Source organism: Pleurotus ostreatus (genome assembly GCF_014466165.1).
Source record: "Pleurotus ostreatus strain PC9 chromosome Unknown scaffold_7, whole genome shotgun sequence".
Classification (NCBI taxonomy): Eukaryota; Fungi; Basidiomycota; class Agaricomycetes; order Agaricales; family Pleurotaceae; genus Pleurotus; species Pleurotus ostreatus.
Window position 1 is genome coordinate 635,040 of NW_023503162.1, and position 27,720 is coordinate 662,759.

Here is a 27,720-nt window from a genome sequence, read left to right on the forward strand (position 1 = left end):
ATTGAATGTCGCTTTATGATGCATTATTTTGTTGATCTCGGAAAGAAGGTATTGATAAAATATCAACAAATTCCCATTCCATTACGTCTTGCGTCGAAGGATATTAATATATAATATATTCAATTTGACGGCATGAAATAGTCATCCAGACTCAAGCTGGTACTCCGCATGAGGCCGCCCACTGTGCGTCGCCAAACTCGATTGACATGCTGAATTGGTTGGACTGTATGAAATTCGAAAGTGAACAAGTCCCATACTTAGCATCTCGTGGAGACTGAATGCAAGGAGTCAAAGGGTACGTCGCTTCGTTCAGAATTAGTCGGACTTGCGGCCCTTCGAATCTATTGACCACTGAGATGAGCCCAATATACAGACAAAACGATGGCTAGAGGGGAAACATACGATCTCGAACAAGTGAACTTCTCGAAAACCATTTGACCTCCAAAAGGTACTTGGTTGGAACTCCTCATCTTCCTTTCTGGTACGATGTGTGTAGTGGGGAGGAGAGGATCATCCCTGTTGGAACAAATGAGCCATTTGGGTCTGACTCCCTAGGAATAGGACCATACGTAGCCAATCCCATTGCGGTCATTGCGACAGCAATGGTCGCGTCATGGCCCAGCTCGACATAAGCGACGTTCTCCTCGTTGGTAGAAAGACTATAGCCCGAAATTAGGTGATCTGTGGGCGTGGTTTACCTCATCACTCACCGTTGAATCAACTTCTTGGTATATACTGAGCCCATGACGCGGGCCATATTCTGAGGGTGCATTAAACCCCAAGATGCGGAAACATCGAGGTCTGCGTAGTACCTATTAGGTGACATGAGTATCACACTGATTTGATCGATGGAAACACATACTCGAATTGATCAATCTCTTGTTTTGTGAAGGCACCACACCACGGTGATTCACCATGAGCAGCATAGTCAAAAGCACAGGCATAGAAGCCACCCAGAGTATCGATATCTGCGAAGTTCAGCCCAGGCACTGCAGCATTGATACGTGCTGTAATGGCAGGCATGAAAATGTTCTGCCAAGCTCCCTTAATCTACGAACATCGTTTACATATGAGTACAAAGAAGGGAGATCATGTCATCACATACTGAGTCGCTGACGGAGAAACTGTGATTTGGACAAACTTGAAAAGGCGTGAGGTGTGAGAGTGTAGCGGGGTTACTTGGAATGGGGGAAATCATAGAAGGATCGTTCCAGTTGTGCCCGAAGTAGCCTTTACCAAAGTAAGTCGCCGACTCGATGACCTGTACCAGACATCCAAAGTGAGCTGACAATCGACCAGGAACACCAAATCTATCTCACTCTAGATGAGCCTGACGTCACAAAATGCTCGAAGCTGAAGTGAGGATATCTCTTGCGGAATCTTGTAAGCGAAGTCATATGAGTTGAAGATTTGACAAAATGAGACGAGCAAGGGCACACTCTTTGCCATGGTGAACCATTTCCTGCCTTCCTTTGTCAACGAGGTCTTCCGATCCCAGAGTCGAAGTGTATGTCTTGAGAAACCTCAACTCCCTCGGTAGCCTGGCACTCGCAATGACCGGTTGAGCGGTAGTCACCGTCTGCGCCATGGCGCTAACATAAGTCCCCTCGAACCCGGGATATCTACTACCATGTCGACTCAGCTGAATGGAGAGAGAAATGAGCATGGAATAAAATCGGTTGAATGTGAATGTACTCACATACACAACTTGCTTGACCTTACAATCGGACGGCAAGTTCTGCTTGACCCCTCGGGGCGCTGGAGCCTTGTGATACGGCGCATTGGGCCCCAATTTAATCAGCTTAGCCCAATCGCTCAGAGGCGTAACCAACGCCGCGACGTAGGCGAGAAACGAGAGCGATACGAAGACCCACTGGAAAAGCATCTTGGGGCAAGATGCGATGGCACACGACCAGAAATTCGACGGGTTTTAAACCAAAGTCATCGGATGGCATATGATCCTGCTTTGTTAACCCTGCCAGCTTCAACCCTCAGAATCCTATGACATGTACCTGGTTAAAGCGACCGAGTCATTTTTCGAAAAAGTAGAGAAGGCAAACCCTTGCCCAACGATGTCGATATCACTCTTGTAGAGGGTCTGAGAGGCAGTCGTAATGGAGAAGCGCGAAGTCGGTAGCTTCCACAACGGGGGCTCATAAGATGTTATATGTATGACCGTCACGGTAGCTGGATTACAGTACGAAGAGCCATTGGGGTGGGCCATGTGATACCAACGATTCCGGTTGAAAGGAATTCACAGAAGCGCGGAATCGAATACCACTGGGCTCCCAACTAGTTTCCGACTGTTGTGGCGGTGATCTTGGAAAGGAACGACCAGGGCGCTTCAAAGGTTCGAAAACGAAAACGTGGGTATGCCTTTCTTGTTGGTCGACGGCAATCTCCGACAGCGTACTAAGAAACAGTCATTGCGCCAATATCCTCTGTACAACATTCTCGTTCCGCATCCAGATTTCCTCCTTGAACAACTGCATCTCCCTTTTGGATCGAGTCCAGCCCCTGCTCATCATCTCCTGCATGGCTTTTTTTGTTTGAAGATTCGGAGATTCGTCCTCAACCTTCCGGGTACGAAGAGCTTTGATCGCTGCAATTTCCCGCATCGCCGCAGGGCGAGTGACGACAACTCTGTCGTCGTCTGCATAGGTATATGATGCCCGCATACGGTGCGTGACAAGTATAGGAACCTATGGATCCGCGAAGATTAGGCGTCTTAACACCGGCAAGTCACGCGGGTACTTACATCGCACTCCAGGGACATGGCAAAAGTCGAGCTGGCCTGGTGTTCATAATACCCATTTTCTGCAAACGCAGGGATACATATGTCCATACTACCCATCAACTCGTAGAAGGCTGAATATTCAAGGTTGACATGGACGCTAACGATGTTCTTCAACTCCGTGGGCACATCAACATGGCCCGAACCGATGAGGTAGAGATGGAACGGGCTCGGGTCTTCCGGGTCGATGACATAGGAATCACGATCATGGAGGGGTAAATAACCCCAGCTTCGTGGCGACTCTGTCACTAAGTTAGTCCGCTATAAAGGATACCATCAGTGTCTATTCACCAGCCAGGGAGTCCTTCAAGTCCTCAAATAGATGGGCATAATCGCGGCGATCCATGTTGAACGATCCCTGAATTACGGCTTTGGACAGGACTTTGTCGGCCAAGGTTTGGGGAAGACGAGGAACGTCCAAGATAGGAACATGTACGTCAATCGGGATGTACTCGTAACCAGCTGAGCGGATTTTCGGATCCTTGGAGTCGGCGAGTTCGTTGAACGATCTTCTGAAGCCTTGAGCGACGCTGATTCAATTATTCCGTTTAGACAGTGAAGTACGTTCGAAGCCTAGGAGCTCGCTTACTGGTTGGATATGGGCAGCAAACGAATGGCGTCCCTACGTGACCACTCCGCGATTCGAGGTTGCCAAGCCGTGCTATCGTCCCAATGTGCGTTAGCTCACGTTGCTCGAAGGAGGCTCACATACTCTAGAACATGATGCACAATACAGATAAGTTGAAACTTATGATCGCCATCACGTGCATCCCATGCGGCCAGCAGTTGCTCATGCCAATCTCCTCGCAGGCTAAAACATCCTTGATTAAAAGTCATCCATCGATATGCGATTGCCAAGAAACGTACTCTACCTCGCATGTTCCAAGGACAACCAAATCAATGCTGCCTTCACCATTATTCCGGGTTATATCCTGCACCAGCTCCTCAGGCGTCTTCACGGGCCCTGAATACAGCCTGAGCTCGTCCACAATCTCCTGGAAACCGAATGCGTACGGGGTCCTCGCATAAACCTGCACGGCGCCGCCAGCTGGCCCTAACACTCGCTTCATCGTCCATGCCAGCGCAAGGAAGACATCGTGATGGAATCCAAACGTAGAAGCGATCGCGATGTTCTTCCTCCGTAACCGCTGGCGGTCAAAGTTTGTCTGGAGCGTAGAGACGTTCGGCGCTGGTGATTGGGGACACAGCTTCTGCAGCCAACTGGATTGGCCATATTCGGCTCCGAGATATGTGCTCTTCTCTTGCTTCGGGTACTGCCACAGCAGGGTGGCGAAGAGGACAGTGATTATCCCTCCCAGGATCAAGAATTGCCGTTTCGTGGGGGAGAACGGCGACGACATCGTGGAGGTTAAAGGCAACTAGAGGACCCTGCAGCATCATACAGCAAGGTTTGGACATGGTGGTGATAAGCAGAGCGCCTTATAATCCCCAGTTGGCACTTGGCGTGAGATGAGACGCGAAACCAAGCCTTCAGTCGGTCGAAATGGCGAGCTCGGGGATTGCAGCTTTTGAGACCTACGATCACATGTACAGCGCATACCAAGGGAACGGACGGTGTTCACAAACGAGCTCGCTTTCCGTTTGCTACAAGCAACAAAAGGCCTACGTTGGGTAGCTCACATAATGCCGTCAATTTCGGATGGCCTTGGGGGTTTAAGGTGCCGCCAAACAACGGCCAAAGAGGTGCGAGGTGTGAAATCCTCCCGCTGACCACTACTGATAAGAGACATCACACTCCACTTCACATCATCAAAGTTGCGCTGGCTTACCTATGGAAACCATCCGCTTCGATTGTAAGTGATGTTCTTTAAATATGTTGTGTTCCTGACCTGGACGGACGCGAAGTTGTAAAACGGTGCATGATAAACTGCGTGAGCATCTCGTTCCTTTCACATTGATCTTGGATCAACAGAGGGGCATTGAATCAACAAGAAGACCCATTCATTAGTATCGAGCTCGGACTAAATTTTCTACATGAAATCATCTGGGTTGGTCCCAAAATCATCCAGTGACTCGTCATATAGATTAGTATCAAGCCTAAGGCAAAACCAATGTTAGCGTAAGTGATACCTGAGGAAAGGAAAGACGCACCTATTCGAAGCCTTCGCCGCTCCGAGTGCCGGTTTAGTGGCAGCTTTCGGTTTTTTCTTCCCGCTAGCTTTCTCCCTTTGCTCCTTCTGTTTCTCGTTCGCCAGCGTGGTCAGTCCACTCGCGGCCTTCCGTATCTCCACATCCTTCAATGGCATCGCCAACTGCCGTACATGATGCTCCACGAATGCTGCGTAAAGAGGCTTGTTCTGATGTCGTTTGATGGTATACTCGATGATGCGGGAAGAAAGGGTGTGGAAATCCTCCTTTGTGCGTGGTTGGAACGAAATGATAGAGTCAAGTTCCGCAGATGAAGTACCTAAAGTAAACGCATAGCCGATTCAGGAACGAAACCGCGATCCTGAGATAGACGGCCATTTACCTCCCAAAGCAGCGGCTCCGAATAGTTCTGCAGCATTATTCAAATCAGCATTAACCTCGCGTTCTTTGTCCCTCCTAGCTTTCTCTCGGGGATCCAAAACCTCATCTTCGTCGTAGTCGACATCATCATCCTCTCCAGCAGCTATTCTGGCAGCCTTCGCAGCCTCCTTCTCAGCCAATTTCGCTTTCAATGTACCTTTCTTCTTTGGCGGAGCGACTGGTGCAGCAGCTGGCTTCTCCTCTTCCTCTTCTGAGGATTCTTCCCAGTCACTCTATCAAAATTGAGCAGAAATTAGTTATAAAGGGAAGAATACCATGAAAAGGTAACGCACTGCAGGCTCGCTTTCTTCCTCGTCTTCGCCCTCCCATTTCTTTGCCTTCTTCACGACGATCGGTTGCTTCGCAGGCTTCTCGTCCTCAGATCCTTCTGAACATATTGTACCACAGATAATTCTGGCGGTAAGTCAACGCCCAGGAGACTGTTGGAGATCGTGCGACGCACCCCAATCAGACATGATGGCTTTACTTGATAGATTACGAAGGGGCTGCTTTTGTATGTGTGCGGATTTTGAGCTTGCAAGGGGGTGCTTGGTGGCAATCTACGTGCTCGATGTCAAGCCCTCGCGCTGGTAGTGACAGTAATAGTTTTGAGACATCCAAGATCAAGATAACTGCTGGACTGATAATCACAAAAATTATCACATGGGCGCTCAATGTCAGGGGTCAGCGCTTGTTTGTTGACTGGCTGTCGTATTTACCTTTTTAGTACGCACTCCCGTTAATCCTCCTCCGTTTTGTGGTATATGGCCAACACAGCGTTCCAAAATGCCGTCAAACGAGAAGAAGAGTATTTAAGACGCGTGCACCCGACCCCGGAAGATATTCCAGGATGTATGAACCTCTTCGACGTTTACCTTTCATGCAATGGTACGTAAGGAATCCGTCTGCCTCCAATCCTTGCTGAATTGCGTATTTGCTAGCCATACGAACGCAGGTGAAGTCCCTGTATCGGTACGGGCAAATGTCTTCTTGTGGCGACAAGCTCGAGGACTTCAAATTCTGCTTGACCATGAAGATGATGCACCCGGAGGAGAAGCGAGACGCGTGGATACGGCGTAGAGCGGAGTGGTGGGCGAAACGGAGAATGACGAAGAGCAGTGAGGACGTCTGGGACATTCGGAGGTATGTGTTACCTGAAGTTTCTGATTTGTGGATCTGAAGCGGCCTCAAGTGAACCGCTGAAAAACTACCCACCCCCTCTGCCAGCAGAAGAAGCCCAAGTAGAAACAGGTGTAATTCAGTAAAAGTAGTGTCCCACTCTCCTAGACTCCCGGTAGACATTGATATTTGTACGTCCACATAATCAGAAACCACTTCTCGCCAGAAGCATGTACAAGAGCTTTCTACAGCTATTGAGATTAAAAGATACCACTACTTCGAATGATCCCTTGCCAGCTCTTCATCACGTATCCTCCGAACAGCCCTACTTCTTCCACTGAGGCGTGCAATTTGGATGAAGATGCTAGGAGGGAGTCCAGGAAAGCATGGGCAGTTTTAGGTGACGCTAATTGATGAAGCTCTGCAAATCAAACATCAGGGAGTAATGCCTCCGCAGGATGCGAGATACCTACCAGCTGCTGTATAGATCCCAGCGAGCGCAGCACGTCGGGCATACCAAGAAAGCTGCATCCAAGATAAAATATGACGAAATTGAGAATAGTGAATCAAGCGCACCTGAAGCGACTGGTCCCCCGATACGCAACATGCCTCATCAGCTATCCCCACGGCATGCTTCACCGCCGGAACGGGATCGAGAGGCGTCAACATCATAGACGTGATAGAAGTCGGTGTCGCCAGACAAGCGAATGCTTCAGGCAAGTATTGCAGAGCCTGTTCATTATACCTCAGCCTCTGATGCAAAATATCTCTGATGGACGGTCTCGGCGAGGCTTGTCCCAGTGGCGGCGCTGAGCTCGGCGTCTTCCCCATCTGTGAGATTCCCTCCGCTAGCCATGCATTTATCAGAGTCCTTCGAGCATCATCTCCTTCACCAAAGAGCGCAGAAACTGCAGTATCTGAGAGGGGGGCGGTGTGCTGACTTGAGGCCGGCAGGGCTAGTACGGATTCAGCGAGGGCGGCGCGCGTGAAACCATGTGTCGGTATCAAAGGCAGCGCAAGTTTGAGGAGACGGACACTAGTAAAACGCGTCAGAACGCGTGCCATTGTGAGATTTTCTACATGGCGGACCTGGAGAGCATTTACGGATGGAACGACGGAACCAATTGTATGGTTGTATGGTACAGGCGCCCAAGGGTCATGCCGCCTCCTAATATTATTTCTCACGAGGAACAACAGGAAAAGCAGCGAACAGCTTCAAGCGTTTCTACACCTATACGTGAGTTTGGGTCTTATAAGAATGGAGAAAGCATAACCTAGTAAAACGTACTGGACGTCGATCTATGTCTCCCTGTAAAACAAGCCCATATGTACTTACAACTAGGATGGGCTTTGCCCCTGGAAGGCCAGGGGCTACAAATACCTTGTTGAAATTATCACGAGTTGTATTGCCGTGCTGTACAATCCATGCTCCGAGAAGCACGCATTATATGAACTACTTACTCGTAGTTGAATTCCCGTCACCTATAAAATGGTTTCCTCGGCAAAAGCCACTAGCTTCCGTCTTTGCACAAACTTCTTTCCAACAACACTTTCAAGTTGAACGTGTAGACTCACCGAGCCTATCTCGTTGATGTTAAGTACCCTAGATCCAGTAAACCCCGCATTTCTTGTGGACAACAAGTTCCTTCTTGCTGCAACGCACGAAGAATGCGTGAAGAATGTAGTTGCTCTTGCGAAATCAATGCCCAAGCAGCAAGACCGCAAAGGCCAGGAATGGGAGAAGTGGTTTAGGTGTATGGATCAGAGCATAGTAAGACTTCGCAAATCTTAGTTTACTGTAGAGTATACCGGGAGCTGAACTCGACCCCTTTAACTTGCAGAAAGAAGTGATGTTTGTCGGTGGACGGGCAAAAGAACTAGGTTGTTTTGGGTGGATCGAGGAATCTCTCGTGAAGACTTACAAGGAAGCAGTCATACTTTACTACCGCGAGCAAGGGCAGCCCGTTGTGGTAAAAGGAAGCACTCAGGACAGCCAGAAGCCCCGAGATGGACTCTTCACGCCGACGCCCGAGAAGGTCCTCAGAAAGTCGATAAAACAAAGTGAAGAACCCGACTCAAGCAAGTCAACCTTCCTTGCCTATTTACTAGTTTTCACCTGAGACTTTATAGACGACGTCGATGATGACAATACGAATCCTAACAATGAATCTTTCAGATGCGGATTCAGCCATCCCCACGACAAGGTATCGCCTGATGGTGAGAAGCCTGTGCGGCGCCGGGGAGACAGAATTTGGACCGGCTCTCGGCGCTGTGCACGATGCCAAAAATCAGGCGAGGGTGTGTGCATAGGCACTGGGTGTCACCTCTGCCAGGCCTGCGCAAGGAAGCACATACGCTGCAGCCACACCAAGCACTTGGTGAATCCGACCACTCAAAGCTCGGCGATGAAGCACCAAGGGTTCGACGACGATAGCAGTGACATCGCAGAAGATAGCTCCCAAGAATATCAGCTCGAAGACAGTCCACCCCCACCCAGCAAGATACCTGCTGCAAAGTCTGGAGGTAGTCTGGTCAAATGGATGCCCCTATCATCCCAGAAGAAGGGGAATGGGTCGAAGAGGCTACGACCATCCGATTCCTCTAGATCCTCTTCTCCAAATACGCGGTCGAAGAAGAGGATGGTACACGAAACGTCGGTAATTATTTCATCGGATTCCGAAGTCGACGAGCCAACTGGTAGTGCTCTCAAGGTAAGCCCCTGGGGTCTCCTATATCACTTCAACGTTTGGAACTGATAGTTCCTGGTCATCGCTTCTTCAGAAAAGGGCAAACAAACCAAGCAATTCTATCTCACCCTCGAGATATGTCGACGAGACCTCTGGCTTCCATGATAAATTCTCCCGCCTCCGAAAGGCAAATACCGAAGCTCACAAACTGACAATGCGAATGTTGGCGAATACCTTGGAGATCTCAGAGGCGTTGATTGATGCACAAATTGCAACCACGAAAGGAAATGCCGGGTCTCAAGTTTCTCGAAGAAAGTAGCTCGCTCGAGCTCTGGGCTTGGAGTTCGATATTTGGGCAACATTTGGCTCATGGGTTTTGTCACCGACCGCGCATTCTGGCTAGGAATTTCTTGCCTTCAGTCTGATCACATCAGTAGTTTTGTTATCTTGGAAATGTCTCTGGGATCCAAATATACTTTGTACAACGAATAGAATTTCTGCACGCCTGCGTGACCGAACTACTTGTTTGACTTGTCCAAAAGAGGAAGTTGGCGCGCGCACGCTTATGACGCCTGCTGAACTGCTTTTCTTCTGACATCCACCAATATTCCCTGCGACCAGCCCAAAACTCGAAGCTGGCTCGCCGAACAAAGTTCTCCTTTGCAAATCTACTTCACAAATCATCTTCTACCGGCACAGACACCAAATCGACGCCGAATACAAGCCAACCCACCACATCTCCATCGGCGACAATATCTTCGAACAGCGTTGCCAGTGGTTCTACCCCGAAGCAGCCCAGAACGGGTATAAAGCAGGTGTTTGAGCCGCACCCCGACAGCCCATTCTCTTCCCCGACCTTAAATCTGGGTAATAACTCGACTCCGACGGTGGGTTCACGGCCGCGGCCTCAGCCTAGAGAGCGCAAACAACGAAGAAGAAGAACACTACTACCCATAGTCACTACAATGCGAAAGGGGCCGCTCGAAGACCCGGAACACATGCACGCACCGACCAAGGCGAGCTTGAAGGCGTGGTGGCAGTCGTTCACCTTTGCCCAGAAGATGAAGAAAGACAGCGAGTCGGCGGCGTTGAACAAGGGCGGTGAGTCGTTGTCGACTGTTCTCGCCATGGTCACAGTCTGACTGCGCGCTGTCTCCTCTCATTCCCTGCGGATCGGCTGTTTCACGGATCTACGCATACCCTCACGCAGAACCAGTGCACACCGTATTCGGGAAACCGCTGAAAGAGAGCCTCAAGTACGCTAGCGTACAGATATCGACTGCGAACGCGAACGGAGAGCTCTACGTCTGGGGCTACATCCCCGTCGTCGTTGCGAAATGGTGAGTTCCATTCGTGGCGTATCTAATTCAAATTTCACTCATTCGCTTCCACGCTCATTTCGATATCCCGAACACTTTCTGTTGATGATGGCACCGGCAACTTGATCCCGTCCTGGCATGTCACTGTTATCGCGCCCTCATCACTATCCCTGAATGTATTTTTGGGATGCAGTGGGTTATTTCTGAAAGAGAACGGTATGTGTATATCGATCCTCCAGCTGCGGGTCACAGGTGCTGACGTCAACTAGCTACGGAAGTCGAAGGCGTGTTTCGAGTCAACGGATCGGCCAAACGGATGAGAGAATTGCAGGCTGCGTTTGAGACACCGCCACGAGTGAGTCGTGACCCTCGTCGCTATCCCTGATGCTGCATTGACCTTTATTTGTTCGCGTCTCCCACTCACGTCTGTGCAATGCCTCCCACTTCTGCCCGCATCTCCGTAATCGTGCCAATCCCACGCTTCCGCTCGATCAGTACGGTAAATCACTCGATTGGAAACAGGAGACATATACCCCACACGATGTAGCAAGTGTTTTCCGGAGATACCTTACCCAGATGCCCGTGAGCTCTCTGTGTTCGTTCTCTCACTCATCTCCCCGTCCTGAGGTCCTCCGCAGGAGCCAGTGATACCACATAATCTATACCACGAGGTACGTTGTTGCCGATTTAGCCATAGATAGTTGATCGAATTTGTCCTTGTCGATATAGTTCCGGGATGCACTAGGTATGTGGTATCTTCCTCTTTATGCATGTACTAATCGCGCTGACATCCCATAATTCATCCTCGATTCTCGCCTGGTCGCAACTGCTCCGCATGGAATTCAAGCCAAAATACCAAACGACCATAATGAAGTTATATCGACGTACAAACGTCTCATACGCTCAATGCCGCGGGCAAACCAATACTTGCTACTATATGTGTTGGATTTACTCTCGGTGTTCGCTAGAAAGTCCGATAAGAATAGGATGACTGCTACAAGTGAGTGAAGCTTGCTTTCTCTTTCAGTATTTCAGAGGTTCTGACCGATCACTTCCCTCTTCTTTCCCCAATCAAAACCACCTTGGATAGACCTCGCTGTTATATTCCGTCCTGGTATAATATCACATCCAACACACGAGATGTTACCGAACGAACATCACCTCACACAGAAGGTGCTAGAATTCTTGATTGAACACCAAGACTGGTTCATGTTGGACATACCGCCACCGCCACAAGGTCCTGAGGTAGATGGTCGTGGAGGTACGGGCGCTGGATCAGGAGGAAGTCAACCAAACTCGGTATCGAGAACGGGTTTTGGCGGCCGTCGGCCGGGCGACGGTGGCGGGGGAGATGGGCATGGGATGTTAGGTTCTGGCTCTGGGGCAGAAGTCGACGATCATGATCTCCACATCATCCCAAGTTCGGATGAAGAGCGCGATCATACATCGTCTGTCAGTGGTGGTTGGAAGTTGATTGTTAGGGGGGGAAGAGGGGGGAAAGAGGGCCAGGGAAAGGTGCATCGTCGACGGACGTTGGCCTCGCCCACGACGCCTACGCGGCCCCTGAGCGCGCGGAGAGATCGAGGTGACGGCGGTGTCTTGCAGGAAGAGAGTTTGACGCCTCCAGGAGGGAGCCCAGGAGTCGACGACGGTGGGCTGTCTCCTGTGGCAGAAAGTCCTACAGGGGAACGGGGATTCGGATTTGCGGGGGCACTCGGTGTGTCGAGAAGTAGAACCCTGCCAACAGGGCGGAGGCGAGGTCCAGGTGAGGACGGCGGTGGCTCGAGAGGTTTGGAGAAAGGGTCGGAGAAGGACAGGGCGAGAGTGTTGAGGAAACAGAAGCGGGCTTCGTCTTCTCAGTCCAGGGTTCCTACGACAGGCGCCCTGCAGATAGATACGAGTCACAGTGCAGGGCGGTAAGCACTGTCTCCAGTTTGGTGTCTTTCTTCTTGCCGCTCGTCACCTCGCGCTACCTCTTCTATGATCCTCGATAATGTTTTCAACTACCTCTCTTTGGACACGAGTACTGTAACGATCACTCTTACTCCCTCTTTTACGGACGATATCCACGACATTTACGACCATGGACAAATTATGATATGCAAGTGCCTTTAGTGTAGTAGCTTTTCAGTTCTGTGGTACGTTGGTAGTGTAACTGCGTAATATACATAATGGACCTAAAAAAGAAAAACATACGTTCTGCAATGCGTGAACCGGGAGTCGAACCCGGAGCTAGGCCACACTGAAAAGTGGGAAGACCCAATGTTACCGCTACACCATCCACGCTTGCATTTTGTCTGTCAAAGCGAGTAATGCTTCTAGTGCTTCCATTGCCGGCGGCGTGGTGCTGATCGTGCTCATGATCATTTTCATTTTCCAAAGTCACTCTAGCAAGATATGGGCTGGCATGTGAAATCAAGACCGTGTGCCACAGTCTGTTGTAGTACCCCGCCTTCGTCATAAAAGCAGTGGGCATGCTTGCAGGGTTCGGAAGCGAACAAAGATGCCTCCCCCCAGCGTGCTCTCAGATTTCTCAGCGACCGTAGGCGAATCCTTGCTGCATGTTAGGCCGATATACATTGTCGCTGGCCTTTGTGGTAAGTCTGCTTCTATTAGAAAATCAGCTCATTCAAGCGCCGGATCTGTAAACAGCTTGGATATCGTGGCGGATCCTCTACCGTTTGGTGCTCTGGCCTCGATTTTTATCTCCGTTGCGAATTGTTCCGGGTCCCCCTCTCGGAGGGATTATTGCTGGACAATTTCCTGCTATAATCCAAGGCGAGGCTGGGATCCCCCAACGAGAATGGGTCAAGCAACATGGCTCGGCTGTGCGTGTTGTTGGACCGTTGGGCATCGAGCGACTTATCTACACGAAAGCGGACACGCTGCACAAGATCCTCGTGAGTGAATGGATGGAACATCCCCGAGTACGTCTACCATACATTTTCTTGTCATTTCTGGTCTGTTGGCTGACGGTAGATGTTTGTGCACGATTAGCCGGGGTTCCTGAGAGAGATTTTGGGCTTCGTCGCTGGCTATGGGCTTTTGACGGTGACGGGGACTGAGCACAAGCAGATGCGCAAAGCCATGAACCCAGCGTTTTCTATTCCCAATCTTATGGCTCGTGCGTTATCGTGACTGTCGATGTCCTTGGTCTCTCCCTGACGCGTTGCCTGCCAGAGACGGACATGTACTACGATCCCATCCACAAGCAAGGCTGATTTCTTTCACTTAGAACTGAACCATCTACTAACGCGATAGCAGTCTTGTGAGGATCCTGAACGAACAAATTGACGGCGAAACCGAGCCCTCGAAGGGCAAAGTCATTCACATGTATGAATGGAGTACGTCTTTGCTGTTCCACACCAACTCCAGACTAATTTCTCTCAGTGAGCAAAGTTACCTTGGATATCATTTGCGAGACGGCTTTCGGATATAGAACTGACTCTCTCAACAACCCACATAACGCTCTATCGGAGGCATACGAAGACCTCCTCAATCTCCAGTCCGGAAAGAACATCGCAGAATTCATCCTCCTGGCTTCCATTCCTGGCTTCAAGCGCTTCATCAATTCGGATTGGGCGTACAACCACCGCCACTGGTTCGCCAAATCCAGTCTCTTGGGTGAGTTTTCATTTACTACTCAATGATCATTTGATCTAATTCTGGATCGTAAAGCGCCAATGAGCATCGCCCTCGACGCGATGCATCGGATCAAGAAAATTTCCGCTGAAATGCTGGCTGAGAAAACGAAGGACAATGCTGTGGCGCTGTCTGACACAGAAGCCAAACGCGACATCATGAGTTTGTTGGTTAGAGCACGGAATGCCGATTTAGCGATCAAATCAGGTTACACGATGACTGACCAGCAAATGATGGACCAAGTCGTACGACTATACTATTGTCTTGCATCGTTCGATGGAGCTCATCTCCGGTGTCATTCCAGCTTACGTTCCTCGGGGCCGGTCACGAAACGACTGCATCTGGCTTAGCTTGGGTTTGTTCTACGCTAGGTCATCGATATGGTAAACCGCTGACTAGCGGACGACATATAGACTCTCTGGCTTCTCGCGAACAACAAGGGACATCAAGATGAATTGCGGAAGGAATTGAAGCCTATCTTCGAGAACAACCCTAGGCCGGAATACCGTACGCTCAAGGATTTAACTTGGTTAGATGGCGTAGTGTGAGTCCTCGAACGTAGTCTTGACTGCGAAATCAAGCTGATGGAGTACATGTGACATTAGCATGGAAAGCCTGCGCTTGCTCCCTCCTGTGCCCATGACTTTCCGTCAAGCGGGGAAAACGGACTACATTGAAGGTGTCCTTGTGCCCAAAGGCACTATGCTCTATATTCCCGTTAGTATATTGACACGTTTGGTCCATATGATCAGTTCTAACCTGCATTCTAGATCAGGGTTGTCAACACCTGGAAGGAGATTTGGGGTGAAGACGCTGAGGAGTACGTTTGCCTTCGCTGTCTGAGCATTTCCATTTCTTGCTAACTCGATGGCAACCAGATTCAGGCCACTGCGCTGGCAAAGCCTACCTAAAGCGTACACCCCGACCTTGTCTTTCCTCTCGTTTATTGCCGGGCCTCACGCGTGCATCGGAAAGACAATGGCGGTGATGGAGATGAAGGCAGTCTTAGCGTGCGCCCACTCCATTTGATCTCTTGCATCATACAACGAGTCTGACGTACGATCAATCCAGCGCTTTAATCGCAAACTTTGAATTTGAGCCCGCCTACGAGGGTCAGGTGGCTCAGCCCACAGCCGCCGTTACGATGAGTAAGTACAGAAGATAAGTTCGTACAACTTTATCCTGACGAGATGCTGCAGAACCGGCAGATCATATGCCCTTGCGTGTCAAGAGGTTCCTTTGAAGATGGCAGTACGCGAAAGAATAATATTTGCCAATGTGGTCTCTTAGTGTATATACTTAAATGTAACGTGTTCATGAAAGCAACTAGTTATCTGCAGATGCGACATGCCCCTAAGAAAGCCTGAAATTCGAAAGGGGGATTTTTAGTCTTTGTGGGGTAACGAGGGCGCATGTGGGGGAGAAATCACAAGCCGACAGATTGCTCCCGATTCCCCGCGTGATGCGCGCGCCGTTCGTTGCTCCGATTCTCGCTTCCGACATTCTACTTAACGACCCCATTCGAAGGCTGGCGCTTTGATCAAGAACTATGTCGAACATGTCGAATGCCGCGGACGCTCTGCTGGCCTCCCTGCGCTCTCAGGCCCCTGGTGGTCGTATGAAACTTCTGGCAGGTTCAGCAGGCCTTGCGGCGCTGTTTCTGGTCCTCCATAAGCTGCTCGTCTCTTCGAACAAACTTTCAGCAAAGGCACCTACGAAAAAGAACCATTTGGTCGCAAACTTGGACGAGCTTGATAGTGAATACGACGTGATCATCATTGGAGGAGGCACATCTGGCTGTGTGCTTGCTTCAAGGCTGAGCGAAGATCCAAACATCAAGGTTCTACTACTTGAATCTGGAGGCAGGTGAGTGCGAAAGATTGGTCGAGCCAGTTTCGACCTGAGCTGACACCGCGCAGCGGTAAGGCTTTGATCTTCACAAGGATTCCATCTGCTTTCGGGCGTCTTTTCCACAACAAGAACTACGACTATGACATTAGGACGGAGCCCCAAGTGCATGCCCAAGGGAAGACAAAGTATTGGCCTAGAGGCAAGTCCTGTTACTCCCCCGTCGCCAATATAATGCTGATGATCTTACAGCGAGGATGCTTGGTGGATGTATGTCAGCGTCGCGTTTGATGTGATGTGTACTAACGGTCGCGTTCTTCAGGTTCGTCTATAAATGCCCAAATGTACGCCTCCTACTTTTCCTCCGCAGTATAGCTTGACAAGTGGATGTACAGGGCTCAATACGGTGCTCCTGGTGATTTTGACCAATGGGCAGAAACTATAGGCGACGATTCCTGGTCATTCAAGAATTTCGCGAAGTAACCCCAGTTGCGTTGTCATCTATTTACTGCACTAATCACAACCTAGGTATTTCCGTAAATTCGAGCACTTCGTTGCGAACCCGGTGTTTTCGCCTTACACGTCCTTTTCTTCCCCTGACCCCTCCGAAAAGGAAGAGGAAATTGGATTAACCGGCCCCGTTGAAGTAGGGTTCTTCAATTACGTGTCGGAGACGTCCAAATCCTTCGTTCGCTCGTGTATCAATGTAGGAATACCGTACACTCCATCGTTCAACGGAGCGAGTGGTACTGCCGGGGTTTCAAGAGTGAGTCAGACTTTCTTAAGTTAATTCACGGTCATTCACACACATAAATTACGATGCAGATCAGTGAGTTTGGTCATGCTTCCTTATCACCTTATTACGAATGACTAAGTCCGTGTCTTTACCAGTGACATACATCGACTCGAACGGTACTCGCGTGTCGTCGGAGTCCGCTTACTTGACCGACGAGGTTTTGTCGCGTCCCAACCTCACAGTAGCCATTTACGCCCACACAACACGGATTCTCTTCTCTGAGCCAGAGAATGGGAATCCTCGAGCTATAGGCGTAGAGATTGCCTCCACCAAAGACAGAGATGTAGCGGAGCCGAAGAAATACAAGGTCTTCGCGAAGAACGAAATTGTTCTATCGTATGATACTAACTCTTTGCTTGAGGGGATAGATAAACTCATGTCTCCTGCAGGGCTGGCGCGGTGCATTCGCCTCACATCTTGATGCTTTCCGGCATTGGTCCCTCTGAACACCTTTCGGCACACAATATACCCACTGTCGTGGACTTACCTGCCGTCGGCGCAAACCTAGTCGACCATCCAATTGTTGACTTCATCTTCAAGGACAAGATGGGCGTTTCTCTGAGCTTCTTGAAGCCAGCGAATGTCATGGACAGACTGAAGTCTATGAGAGCTCTGATCCAGTATACCATATTCAAAAGGGGCCCATTATGCAACAATGTGCGTACGCTTTCCTTCGGTGTTGGTAGATTGATGAAGAAGCAAAGACTCATTCATGCGGTTTCTAGATGGGCGAAGCGGCTGCGTTTGTGCGAACTGATGACCCATCGCTCTTTCCGAAGGACGACTTCAAAGAAGAGTTGGAAGATAGCACCCCTAGTAAGGATAGTCCTGACTTGGAGCTATTCTGCACTCCCTTGGGGTATAGGGAACATGGAGCATTCATTTTCGATGTGCATACATACGCTCTGCATGTGTACTTGTTGAGGTACGCCGATTCGATCGAGATCAGTATTCCTCACCCCTTGAGATTCCGACTAATATGATTCCTCAGACCCACGAGCAAGGGGTACATCAGACTCCTGTCGAATAATCCCTTTGATAATCCTAGCGTAGACCCAAAGTGAGTTACACAACCGTGGACTTGCCGAGCATTGATGTACAACACTTTTCACCACAGCTATCTTCAGACTTCAGCTGACATCTACAAACTCCTCCGAGGAGCCCGGCTCTGCTTACGACTTGCGCACACCGAACCCCTGTCCTCTTGCTTGACCCATTCAGAAAGGCGCAGCGATCTTGACCACTTCCTACATGAGAAGACAGACGACGAATTGCTAGAGATCATCAGACAAAGAGTCGAGACGGTCTATCATCCCGCGTGCAGCTGTCGCATGGCGAAAAAGGAGGACGGGGGCGTCGTCGATGCGAAGCTAAGGGTGTATGGTGTGGATGGCTTGCGGGTTTGTGATGCATCTGCCTTCTCTTATGTGGTTTCCGGACACACAGTGGGTGGCTTGATATACTCCACTGCTTTGCCTACTGACATCTGTGACTTACAGGCTGGCGCATGCATTGCCATGGCGGAGAAACTATCTGACGAGATGAAGGCAGAACTGAAAGCAAATCTTGAAGAATTCTAAGCATCTGTGGGTTTCGCCGTCCACTTCCAACTGTGTAATTATCTTGGGGCTACCGTTTGCCATTCTGTGTATTCGCGTTCTATGATATATATCCGACTCGCTGATGTGCAAGTCGTACTTGACCGGATTAATTTCCCGAGGAAAGTGTTTTGGGCAAAAAGAAATGCGTGAACCGGGAGTCGAACCCGGAGCTAGGCCAAACACGACAAAGTGGGAAGACCCAATGTTACCGCTACACCATCCACGCTTCAATAAATACGGTCGTCCTTCAACTCATGGTAATGCTGATATATGTCTTATGTGCTATGTGCTAAATGCTAAAAGATATTAACTCACTTCTGCCCGACCTTCACTGTCATCTACGGCCCCGGATGACGAAGACCATAGCCAAGAAGCAACGGGACAAGACTAAGTTCCAGCATGTTCCCTACTCGACAGTAGCTGTATATATAACCGCTTGGAATCCCTCCGTACCCGCCTTCTTTGGTTTCGGTCGAGCGGGAGCTGTCCGTAGTCATCATGCCCGAGCGCATTCTGGTGGGTGTTTGCTACCTGCTTTAGGACATGCTATCTAATTCACGTGTATAGATAACTGGAGGAACAGGCTTCCTAGGCTCGCACGTCGCAGAGCAACTCCTTGATGAAGGATATAACGTCCGTTTGTGTGTATTTGCATTTCGTGGACCGTTGAAATGCGTCAAATTCAACGTTAGTACGCAGAGCAGCTCGAAGAGCAAAGATTCTAGGCCTTTTGGAGGTTTATGCCCAGCATGTTACCGATGGTCGAATGGAGATCACGCGAATCATGGATCTTGCGAACGAACAGTTTATTACCCTCTTCGTGGGCGTGGACGCGCTCATACATATGGCGGCGCCACAGGTGGGAAGAGAGCATCCTGAATGCACGTTACGGGTAAGCCACATCGACGCCACGTACCTATGAAACACTAAACAGGATGTACCAGAACACGGTCGATGGGTCGCTGAACGTTATCCGTCAAGCTGAAAGGGCCGGCATCAAAAAGATAATTGTGACGAGTGCCGCCGCAACGGCATTCGGACCAAAGGGGAATGTATCGGACCAAGGTCTACCGCGCTCCCTCTTCCTCAGTCGTGGTTCTGACTTCACACCCGTATAGAATGGAATCCTGTAGATAGAGGTGTCGCGCTTCAGAGCGGAAACCCTCTTGCAGTTTTCACAACGGCCAAAACGTTAGCAGAAAAGGCCATCTGGGATTTCGCGAGTTCACACCCGCATGTCGAATTTACAACAAGTGAGACACTCATTGGATTGTAAGATTGGTGTAATGCTGAGCATCTGAACCATCAGTAAACCCAACAATAATATATGGGCCACTCGCCAGGTCCCATAAAGTTCCGAAGAGCAACCCAGCTGGCCTCTCCACCAACATACTCGTGTACCGCCTCCTCTTCCCGACAGGCGCATTTCCAACAACGGTCGACCATGTAGACGTCAGAGATGTCGCTCGTGCCCATGTTCTAGCTTTGAAGTCGCCTCCAACCTTCATAGTCGGCCGGAAACGCATCATAGTCGGCTCGCCACACGTTTTGGACTTTCGACAAATCACCCAACTTATTAGAGAGAAAAGACCCGAACTTGCGGAGAGACTGACGAAAGTACCCGTCCCAACGTTCGAACGGCTGACACTACCCATCAATTTTGGGAGGATCGAAGATGTTCTGGGCATGTCGAAAACGGAATTTCATACAGTGGAATCCACGTTTCTGGATGCTGTTGATAGATTAGTAGAAGCAGAGAAAGAATGGCTGTAGCAGCTGTACCTTTGCGTAAATTGTGGAAGCACAGATGTTTATAAAGGTCATGAAAATCATAGAACTCACCCTTGAGATATGAAGTTACGAGATATAGCGGTGAAGGGGTAAGCTAATCGACGCTAGGAGCCATACTTACATCTTCTACAAGGCACAATTCATTGTTCGCTTGCATGGGACTTCAAAGAAGCAAAGTCTCGTGGGGAGTAAGCTGTATACTTCGTGATAATGAAACCCATGAAGCAACGTCGTCTAGTATATAGACTTACTCTGTGATTCTAGGGGGCTTGTAACTCTCACCTTGTCCATTAATGTATGCCTCTGGGCCGTCGCTCGGCCGAACCTTTTTTCTGTATTCGCCGATAGGCTACTAGCTTGCAAGGTCACCGTCGAGAGTATGGTCGATGATGCTAGAGCTGTCATAATGGTTTTCGATCATCGGAACAGCAATACGATGGGCAAGTTTGAGAACGAGATGATCGTGGAAGCCTGGAGACTCAAGTACTCATGCACATCATGGCGGGCGCTTCGTCAGTTGCTTCCAAGATCGCACAAGCGCTAGCGCCCTGGTTGGAGTTCCTAATTAACTTTTCTAAGGGTAGCAAATAAATTCTACAGAGCAGCGGTAGCATTGTTTTTGCATAAATATAGTGTACAGATGTTGCAGCGTCAACGCCTGCGTAGTCATAAAAGCAGATACCAGAGAAAACGAAACATGCATAGTCACAACAACAGAAGATCTAAACGCCAACCAATGCTAGATTCTAGATTGTACAATAGGAGGCCTCCTTCCTTCATCCGGGTCACCGAACTCATACTCCCATCTTGATAGGTTCCAGCGCCACCGAGGGTGGCAACCCAGGGGATGTGCTGTTGGTACGCCCGGTTCGCGGGCCAGGTGTGCTACTCCTGCTTGAGGTGTTCGCGCTAGCAGGGGGTGTGGGGTTCCTGCACACGCCCGTGGGTGGCAGGCCAATCAACCTTGTGATGGTCCATGGAAGCTCAAAGTCGGACCGGCCAACCATAGCGATGTATCTAGACAACTCGAGGTGTAGGTTAGGATAGTATACGGTCGATGCCTTGCGTGAGATCTAGAATCGTATTGCCAGTTTAGTCAATGCGTATCCATCAACAAGTCACTTACAGCAATGATACGCTCTAACCCGGAGAGGAACATGTCGGTGTGGAAGCGGTAGGCCGAGTGCTCATGGTCTCTGGGCAGGTTCAAATCTTCGGTAGATTTGGCGATGGCGTTAATTAGACGCAAATGACTGGTCTTATCAAGAACGTGGGTGAGTTTGGAGATGAAACATTGACGGTTTGCTGCACTTACGAAATATCCCATTGCTTCGAATTCAACTCCACCTGTCATACCGCCAGGTGCTCTGGGCTTCTCTACCTTGCCTTCGTCAACTTCATTCAGAAGCCAGATCGTGTTATTTGGATGACAAAACACCCAGAAGTAATCTCTGCAAACGTCGCTAAGCTCCTGTAAGTACGTCTTGTATACGCGTGGTTTATGCAGGTTCTCTATGAAAGCGTGAGGCGAAATGGGGGTTGCAGGAGATTCGGAAGGCGGTGGCGCGGGTGTCAGCAGGAGGGCGCGAATGAGGGAGAAGATATTGCGATGTGGTGCCGGAAGCGTAATGACGTTTGATGTGCAAACCGTAGCGGTGGACTCCCAAGCCTCGCGACGGGGTTGACCAGACATGGCAGGTAGTGCGCTTTGTGGGTAGAGTTCGAAGAGAATCAAAAGAAGGTCGACGATCAGTTGACGAGTGGCCACCTCGCCTGGCTTCTTATCGGAGAACAGAAGGGACATCAGCTGAACGAAAGGTGTCGGGCACGAACTTCGGAGAGCAAAGCACCCGATGCTGGAGGTGGAGAGTGCCTTGAGGCACCGAAGTAGCTCGTGAAGAAGTTTGTCGTCGTGTTGCTCCTCCCTGAAGCGCTGCTACATGAGTCGATCAGAATGAACCAAGAGACCGAGGGACAGACCGCCATTCAACTTCGAGAATCTCGTTAAGTCGGGTCAACAAAGCATTGTAACCGCCCAAACTTAGGAACTCTTGTGTCCAGCTAAGTAAAAAATGCTGAGTCTCGTTACTTATGCACATCAAAACGTTACCCACGATGCTGATTCGTTTCGCAGAAGAAGTCTCAATTTTTTAATCGTTTCAACTTCCATCTGGGTGCTTGATGTGCCAGAGAGGATATTGAAGAATTTCGCTGGCGATAGATTTTTGTTGGGAACTTTCTCCTTGTTAGGTTTGGAGCCGACGAGGGTGCTCAGATCTAGTGAGCTTGAAGTGGCGAGGTTGACCTGACTCCGAGAGAAATGTTTGGTAAGATCGAAAGATGACCCGCGGCTGTGAGTGCCTCGAGGACTTCCAGGTTCACCAGATGAGGCTCCGTAAACGAAGTTCGGTCGCGGAGGTTGGAGAACTTCGCCGTCCAGAGCCGAGTTCGATCTACCCGGAGAACTTATAGAGTCGATGCTTCGAGTCCGTCGGAGACTTGCCGTCCGTGGGGTCATTGGGGGTGATTGCGACGGTTTCGAAACCAAGATGTGGGACGACTTGAGCATGGCTGCTTTCACAGTGGCATCCATGCCATTCAGCTTTGGTCGTAGGGTATCAGGAATTTGTAGATCATCCTTGCGACACGTCGTTAGTGAGGACTTCGCGAGATAGCATCTGAACCTACGGCATACCAATAGTTTATCGAAAGCTTGCTCCATCTCAGCTGGTTGTTGTTCAGATTCTACAACAATCTTCTTCTCCAACCACCTCCTCCTGTCCTTCTCTGCTGGCTGGCCGAAGCTCTTGGCGCCGTTGTTCGGTGGCCTGCCCTTAGTTTGCGCGGTGTTCGACATCTGAGGTTTATTCTCCTTGCCATTGGCAGACGAGTCACCCAGACTTGTTACCATGGTAAAGTCTGTCGACGCTATGCGCTTGTGCGATGGGAGGATGTTCTTGAACATGGTCTGAGGCAATGAACGTTGTCTGAAACTACAAGTGGAAACCGAACGAACATGCACGCGTTGAGACACGTGACCGCGAGATTTACAGTTGGCGCCCCTGGGTCCCCTGAGACTTTTCGTTGCTGCGTGAGTCTCGCTGCATCGTAACCGTAGCACTGACGCTCGAAAAGCTCAATACAAACCGGTGAGGCAGAGAATTGCCTGCCTTACACCAGAGATGTGGTATTCCAATTCAAGTGGCTCTCTACTCGACCGCCGACAGCATGACAGACTCCGAGACCCTCAGTGAAGACATTGACTGGCTGCCGCCTGTCTCAAGGCTTCAACGCCGTATACGCGTGTATTGATTTTACTGCATGCGCTGAAGCATATCCGAGGCTAGATGTTTCATTTTCCTCCCCTTTCCCTGCTTTGGACGGCAAACTGCCTCTGCGGCTTCTGTCCTGTCATCCTCACCTTTGGCGAACGGTTGCAGCAGTCTATGGGCTATCGACAAGGCTATCGGAAGTCTGTCGACCCTCGGAAAAGCACACCCACGTAAGAGGGACTTTATATAGGACGATCGCGCAAGTCATCGGAAACCGTTCGTAAGTTTGTGGAGTTTTGTTTGGAATACATCAATGACAATAATTTCCAGGCGACTACACACACGGACTCACTGGGTCCAAAGCCCTGACCGCTTGACTTGTGCATGCATGGGGCTGCGAAAAAACAAGTGATCAAGGCAGCTGACTGACTGCAGCTGCATCCTGGTCTACACAATGAATACTTTTTTCGGATATATCTGTTGTCCCCTCAATTCACGTAGGCGACGTTATTATTACCTATACGGCGACCAGGCGGTTCTGGTCGGCTGACCTGACAGGATGTCGGTGGAGGAGGGTGCGGCACCCCCTTCGACTCCGCCTCGCGCCCCGCCCCTGTCTCCGAGCTGCTGTTTATGGATCTTTGATCAAATCATCAACAGAACTTCTACGCGACTTACACACGACCCCCGTCAAAAATGGATAGGAAAGGTCCACAATTGCAGTCGAAGCTCTGTTTTAGCCCCCCTACTACTTAGAACGCCATCCAGGAGGTAGCCAGTCCCTTCACATCACACCGAACCCACACCTTCTTTGCCCTGCTGCAAGTCCCTTCGGGGTAGGAAGCCCAGTTGCTAGTCAGCTGCTCACTTTTCGACCTTCACATCTGTGCATGTGTATGATACCTGCCTTTAATCGCTGGGAGCGGACATTACGGAATATATTACTTCTACGAACACGAACACGAATTTTCATTAGGTAGCGTTGTAAAGACCAATCTCTTGGGTTCGCGGGTATATATTATACATAGAACGACCAGCCAACCGGGCTAGACGAAATACAAATACAGTGGTTTTAATTATGTCCTATTGGCATACACGATGTCCGATGCTTGGTACATATCGACATAGAAACGAGGTTGGCAGCTCGTGGACGACCGAAAACCCAAAGAGAGAAAAAGAAAGTGCGTCATGTATCATATTCATCGCCTATGGAAGATCTTCTTGAATGATTGCCACTTCGGAAGAGAGGGTGGCTCGATCTGCCACCTGTGAGGAAGGGGTAGTCAGGACCAAGGTTCCAATTAGGCGGAAGAAGCACATACCTGACAAACAGATCGCCTCGTCTTGAGGGCTCTCCTTTGCCCGTCATACCAGCGCCGAAGATAACATTACAGCCTTTCAATGACCTCTCCTTCCGGTAGTCTATTTTTATGGTCAACATCTCGCCGTCCAGGCCACGGAAGCGAACGGTTCCTTCGTCCTTCTCGAGATTGCTATCCCAGGGAAGAGTAACCTCCATGACTAAATCGTCAGCCACGCGGTAGAACATATCGTGCGGTTCTTCGTCGACGACGAAGACGATATCTTGGAATGTGCCGTCTTTGTGTTCATGCCCCGCACCAGCACAGACGATTCGAGTGCCGGGAGCACACCCAGGAGGGACGTCGATGTTGATGACGATTCTCCGTTTTACGCCCGACTGTAGGTAGCGGTCGAGGCGGAAACGGCACTTCTTCCCGTGAAAGAGCTCTTCCAACGTAAGCTTCAGGTTGTACTTCCACTCCTTAGAAGAAGTCTGCTTGCAAGGGGTGATTGTCGGGACACGTCGTGGGTTGTAGCCCGGCTTTTGTTGACCCGTGTCGCACGTTCCTGTGGAGCTACATGCAGGAATCGGGGGCCTGTACGTAGGGTGAGTACATATACTGTACCCCGGCGAATCAGCGCAGACGTACCTGGTAGTTCCGTGTCGGAAGGGGTTTCGAAATTTGGAATTGAAGTGCTTGTCCTTGAGATCGTGGGCGGACTTTTTGAGAGGCGGCTCGTCGTCTGGGTGGGGTTCGTATCCACAGGCCGACTCATCGACGCGAGTCCAGCTGCTGCTGGAACTGATGTTGGACGTAGACCTGTTCATAGACGGGTTTCGCATGTATTCATCTTGAGCAGTGTCATCCTCGCCCACGCAGGAGTCAGACTCGAATGTAGTGAAGGAAGATGTGCTACGATTGTCGAAGTCTGGGCAGGAGTCGTTGCTTGGGGTACGGGACGAAGACCTGCTTCGGCTACGGGAATCCGAAGAACTTGTGCTCTTCGATCTCCCCCTCCGTTCATTGAGCAAGGCGCGGTATGCGTCGTTGATCTGGGGGACAAGCATGTCAGTTGTATCAAACTTTCATCGTGGGGGTGGGCGGAAAGCACTAACCTCAACAAACTTTTTGGTGGCATTCTCTTGGTCGTTCAATCGACGGTCTGGGTGCCATTTCAACGCCTGGGAGAGAAAGGTTGATAGCAACGATGAGGCTTTGCTACTCACGGTGTGGAAAGGTAGATTAGGGCGACTCACCAGCTTCTTGTACGCTGCCGTAATTTCCTCTGTCGTCGCCCCTTCCTCAACCCCGAGAATCTCAAAGCAGTTCATGTTGTCGACGGTGGACATGGTAGTGGTGAAATGCGAATGGAATGGTAGAAGAAAGTGGGGAGAAATTTGAAAACCGGTGAAGCTGAGGGAATTCTGAACCTGACCAAATCTTTATATAATGGTGCATCTCCAGTGTAGCCACGGGTTGATTGCAGCGCAGGCGTGATCATCTTCAAGGGCGCGACGTGAAAGACCAGAATAGCCTGAGATCGTTAATGAACTGAATCAACAAATGCGGACTAGCTCAAGCTTCGCGGTCGCCTCATGATGAACACGCTGCGGCTCGCGAAGAAAAAGCCCATCACCCTATAATGTGCTTCACGCTGGTTCTTGACTAAAGAGACAACATGCTGTCGCAACAAGCCGTCGATGCCAACCTGGCCTGGTCAAGTGAACTGTCTCGGCGGACCTGATCTCTGGAGAAAGAGTTCATCTGATGGCACAAAGGGGGCGACTCAGGACCGCGACGCGTAAATTATGTAAATGGCCCGCACCAATCGCTCCTGTTGCTTCACTGCTGGGCAGAAATGCTGTTAGTCTGCTGACCATACAGCGGCGTTGAAGGTGAAACCACACCTGCTGCAGTCACTGGATTGTGCGCACTGCGGGGGCCACCGCTGTTCAAAGCTGCTCAAGGTTTGGTTCCCGAATACCGATAAAGTCCAGTTAGGATGCAATATAGTTTGCTTTGGTGAGCAGGCGTTACCTGAGCTATCTCCTGGAGCTCATTTCCCAGAACACTCCTGGACTGCGAATGCGACAGGAACGCATGAGGAATGACTCGGGATAATCCAACAACCATTCATCCAGGCAATACCGCGATGCCGCATGGCCTCGTTGACGTCTGCCTCTTTGATGCCGCTATAAGCGACCTCGTGTTGCCGACAAAGATAAGCCCGTCCTTTTCGTAATATTTAAAAAACTTACTGCCGATGACAGAATCTGTATCAATTTCTTTGTGCACGTCGTCAGACGCATAGAACATGCTGCAGAATTCCTGAATTTGGAGCCGTTTTTACTCCCAAATCGACTACTGACCGCGGTCGCGCCCTTGTCCTCAAGTCCAATATTTTCCCGGAGAACTAGGCCTTTTTCTCGAAATATCTACACCCAGGAGGTACATACCCATTATCTAAACAGTATCCACTCAAGCACTGATGATATCCATTTGGTGTAAACGAACCCTCCCCGAAGAGGCTGGTTCTTTCCTGGATATCAAAGGCACCCCAAATTCGAGAGGCGTTAGACACGACCTAGTCCGTCCTTTCATTATCCAATCTGCCGTAATCGCATGCACGAAGCCTGTTCAAATCAATGAAACTGTGCTTCGAAGCCTCCCACCACCTGAATGCAACTCGCATCGTACGCACTTCCCTTCGGACGACCACAGAAACCTCTTTCGGATAGCTTGGATCCCCGAGCCCTCGACCCATGACATCGTTTGAAGCAGAGATGTGGTTTGCTCGTGTAATGCTAAGCTTTTCACTTGAGAAGTAATCGTCGCTTTATTCCAACTTTATTATTATCCTTGTCATTTTAGCATGTTTATCATGCTTCAGCTGTTTGTACGCGCCACGATGAAGCTTGCAGTCGCAATGGCCGTATCGGTAATCAATTTGCCACACTTCTTTCTTCGGCATTTCATTTGCGAGGACTGTATCGAACACATCGGTATCACTTGGTTGTT

General features: G+C 50.0%; 12 protein-coding genes and 2 non-coding genes across 14 annotated transcripts; 6 read left to right on the forward strand and 8 right to left on the reverse strand.

Moving 5' to 3' along the window:
- Nucleotides 1-151: 151 nt before the first annotated feature.
- Nucleotides 152-1,885, reverse strand: PHO5_3 (acid phosphatase pho5; the record flags this gene model as incomplete). Its single annotated transcript, XM_036778895.1, has 9 exons — nt 152-341; nt 403-516; nt 570-659; nt 711-812; nt 863-1,050; nt 1,106-1,261; nt 1,320-1,380; nt 1,440-1,642; nt 1,700-1,885. The coding sequence occupies 9 exons, from the start codon at nt 1,883-1,885 to the stop codon at nt 152-154; spliced, it is 1,290 nt and encodes a 429-aa protein (XP_036628284.1).
- A 538-nt stretch (nt 1,886-2,423) lies between these two features.
- PC9H_009392 (uncharacterized protein) lies at nt 2,424-4,155 on the reverse strand (the record flags this gene model as incomplete). The annotated part of the gene is made up of 6 exons (XM_036778896.1): nt 2,424-2,702; nt 2,759-3,036; nt 3,086-3,324; nt 3,384-3,455; nt 3,507-3,605; nt 3,662-4,155. The coding sequence occupies 6 exons, from the start codon at nt 4,153-4,155 to the stop codon at nt 2,424-2,426; spliced, it is 1,461 nt and encodes a 486-aa protein (XP_036628285.1).
- A 630-nt stretch (nt 4,156-4,785) lies between these two features.
- Nucleotides 4,786-5,799, reverse strand: HCR1 (Translation initiation factor 3 subunit J component; the record flags this gene model as incomplete). The annotated part of the gene is made up of 5 exons (XM_036778897.1): nt 4,786-4,852; nt 4,907-5,222; nt 5,286-5,556; nt 5,617-5,711; nt 5,787-5,799. 5 exons carry the CDS (start codon nt 5,797-5,799, stop codon nt 4,786-4,788), a joined length of 762 nt encoding a protein of 253 aa, XP_036628286.1.
- Nucleotides 5,800-6,087: 288 nt separating this feature from the next.
- Nucleotides 6,088-6,588, forward strand: PC9H_009394 (uncharacterized protein; the record flags this gene model as incomplete). Its single annotated transcript, XM_036778898.1, has 3 exons — nt 6,088-6,211; nt 6,265-6,466; nt 6,516-6,588. The coding sequence occupies 3 exons, from the start codon at nt 6,088-6,090 to the stop codon at nt 6,586-6,588; spliced, it is 399 nt and encodes a 132-aa protein (XP_036628287.1).
- A 114-nt stretch (nt 6,589-6,702) lies between these two features.
- PC9H_009395 (uncharacterized protein) lies at nt 6,703-7,507 on the reverse strand (the record flags this gene model as incomplete). Its single annotated transcript, XM_036778899.1, has 3 exons — nt 6,703-6,863; nt 6,916-6,967; nt 7,019-7,507. 3 exons carry the CDS (start codon nt 7,505-7,507, stop codon nt 6,703-6,705), a joined length of 702 nt encoding a protein of 233 aa, XP_036628288.1.
- A 526-nt stretch (nt 7,508-8,033) lies between these two features.
- On the forward strand, nt 8,034-9,448 carry PC9H_009396 (uncharacterized protein; the record flags this gene model as incomplete). Its single annotated transcript, XM_036778900.1, has 5 exons — nt 8,034-8,213; nt 8,245-8,503; nt 8,619-8,740; nt 8,776-9,153; nt 9,224-9,448. The coding sequence occupies 5 exons, from the start codon at nt 8,034-8,036 to the stop codon at nt 9,446-9,448; spliced, it is 1,164 nt and encodes a 387-aa protein (XP_036628289.1).
- Nucleotides 9,449-10,094: 646 nt separating this feature from the next.
- PC9H_009397 (uncharacterized protein) lies at nt 10,095-12,368 on the forward strand (the record flags this gene model as incomplete). The annotated part of the gene is made up of 9 exons (XM_036778901.1): nt 10,095-10,230; nt 10,340-10,469; nt 10,642-10,664; nt 10,718-10,803; nt 10,944-11,030; nt 11,087-11,119; nt 11,178-11,193; nt 11,296-11,448; nt 11,539-12,368. The coding sequence occupies 9 exons, from the start codon at nt 10,095-10,097 to the stop codon at nt 12,366-12,368; spliced, it is 1,494 nt and encodes a 497-aa protein (XP_036628290.1).
- A 285-nt stretch (nt 12,369-12,653) lies between these two features.
- Nucleotides 12,654-12,734, reverse strand: PC9H_009398. The gene has a single exon. It is a non-coding gene; the product is annotated as a tRNA-Gly (tRNA).
- Nucleotides 12,735-12,951: 217 nt separating this feature from the next.
- On the forward strand, nt 12,952-15,333 carry PC9H_009399 (uncharacterized protein; the record flags this gene model as incomplete). The annotated part of the gene is made up of 14 exons (XM_036778902.1): nt 12,952-13,045; nt 13,101-13,375; nt 13,446-13,572; nt 13,629-13,659; nt 13,713-13,792; nt 13,839-14,072; nt 14,127-14,335; nt 14,395-14,445; nt 14,504-14,634; nt 14,696-14,807; nt 14,861-14,910; nt 14,969-15,100; nt 15,162-15,238; nt 15,290-15,333. 14 exons carry the CDS (start codon nt 12,952-12,954, stop codon nt 15,331-15,333), a joined length of 1,647 nt encoding a protein of 548 aa, XP_036628291.1.
- Nucleotides 15,334-15,648: 315 nt separating this feature from the next.
- PC9H_009400 (uncharacterized protein) lies at nt 15,649-18,314 on the forward strand (the record flags this gene model as incomplete). The annotated part of the gene is made up of 11 exons (XM_036778903.1): nt 15,649-15,956; nt 16,010-16,144; nt 16,195-16,230; nt 16,334-16,417; nt 16,467-16,708; nt 16,830-17,070; nt 17,124-17,391; nt 17,460-17,659; nt 17,726-17,794; nt 17,852-18,179; nt 18,234-18,314. 11 exons carry the CDS (start codon nt 15,649-15,651, stop codon nt 18,312-18,314), a joined length of 1,992 nt encoding a protein of 663 aa, XP_036628292.1.
- Nucleotides 18,315-18,478: 164 nt separating this feature from the next.
- On the reverse strand, nt 18,479-18,561 carry PC9H_009401. The gene has a single exon. It is a non-coding gene; the product is annotated as a tRNA-Gly (tRNA).
- Nucleotides 18,562-18,833: 272 nt separating this feature from the next.
- Nucleotides 18,834-20,108, forward strand: PC9H_009402 (uncharacterized protein; the record flags this gene model as incomplete). Its single annotated transcript, XM_036778904.1, has 6 exons — nt 18,834-18,851; nt 18,903-18,976; nt 19,035-19,227; nt 19,280-19,400; nt 19,454-19,588; nt 19,645-20,108. 6 exons carry the CDS (start codon nt 18,834-18,836, stop codon nt 20,106-20,108), a joined length of 1,005 nt encoding a protein of 334 aa, XP_036628293.1.
- An 812-nt stretch (nt 20,109-20,920) lies between these two features.
- On the reverse strand, nt 20,921-23,091 carry PC9H_009403 (uncharacterized protein; the record flags this gene model as incomplete). The annotated part of the gene is made up of 6 exons (XM_036778905.1): nt 20,921-21,199; nt 21,253-21,384; nt 21,442-22,051; nt 22,107-22,187; nt 22,241-22,764; nt 22,822-23,091. 6 exons carry the CDS (start codon nt 23,089-23,091, stop codon nt 20,921-20,923), a joined length of 1,896 nt encoding a protein of 631 aa, XP_036628294.1.
- A 1,506-nt stretch (nt 23,092-24,597) lies between these two features.
- PC9H_009404 (uncharacterized protein) lies at nt 24,598-26,051 on the reverse strand (the record flags this gene model as incomplete). Its single annotated transcript, XM_036778906.1, has 5 exons — nt 24,598-24,664; nt 24,721-25,296; nt 25,351-25,754; nt 25,818-25,883; nt 25,959-26,051. The coding sequence occupies 5 exons, from the start codon at nt 26,049-26,051 to the stop codon at nt 24,598-24,600; spliced, it is 1,206 nt and encodes a 401-aa protein (XP_036628295.1).
- Nucleotides 26,052-27,720: the final 1,669 nt, after the last annotated feature.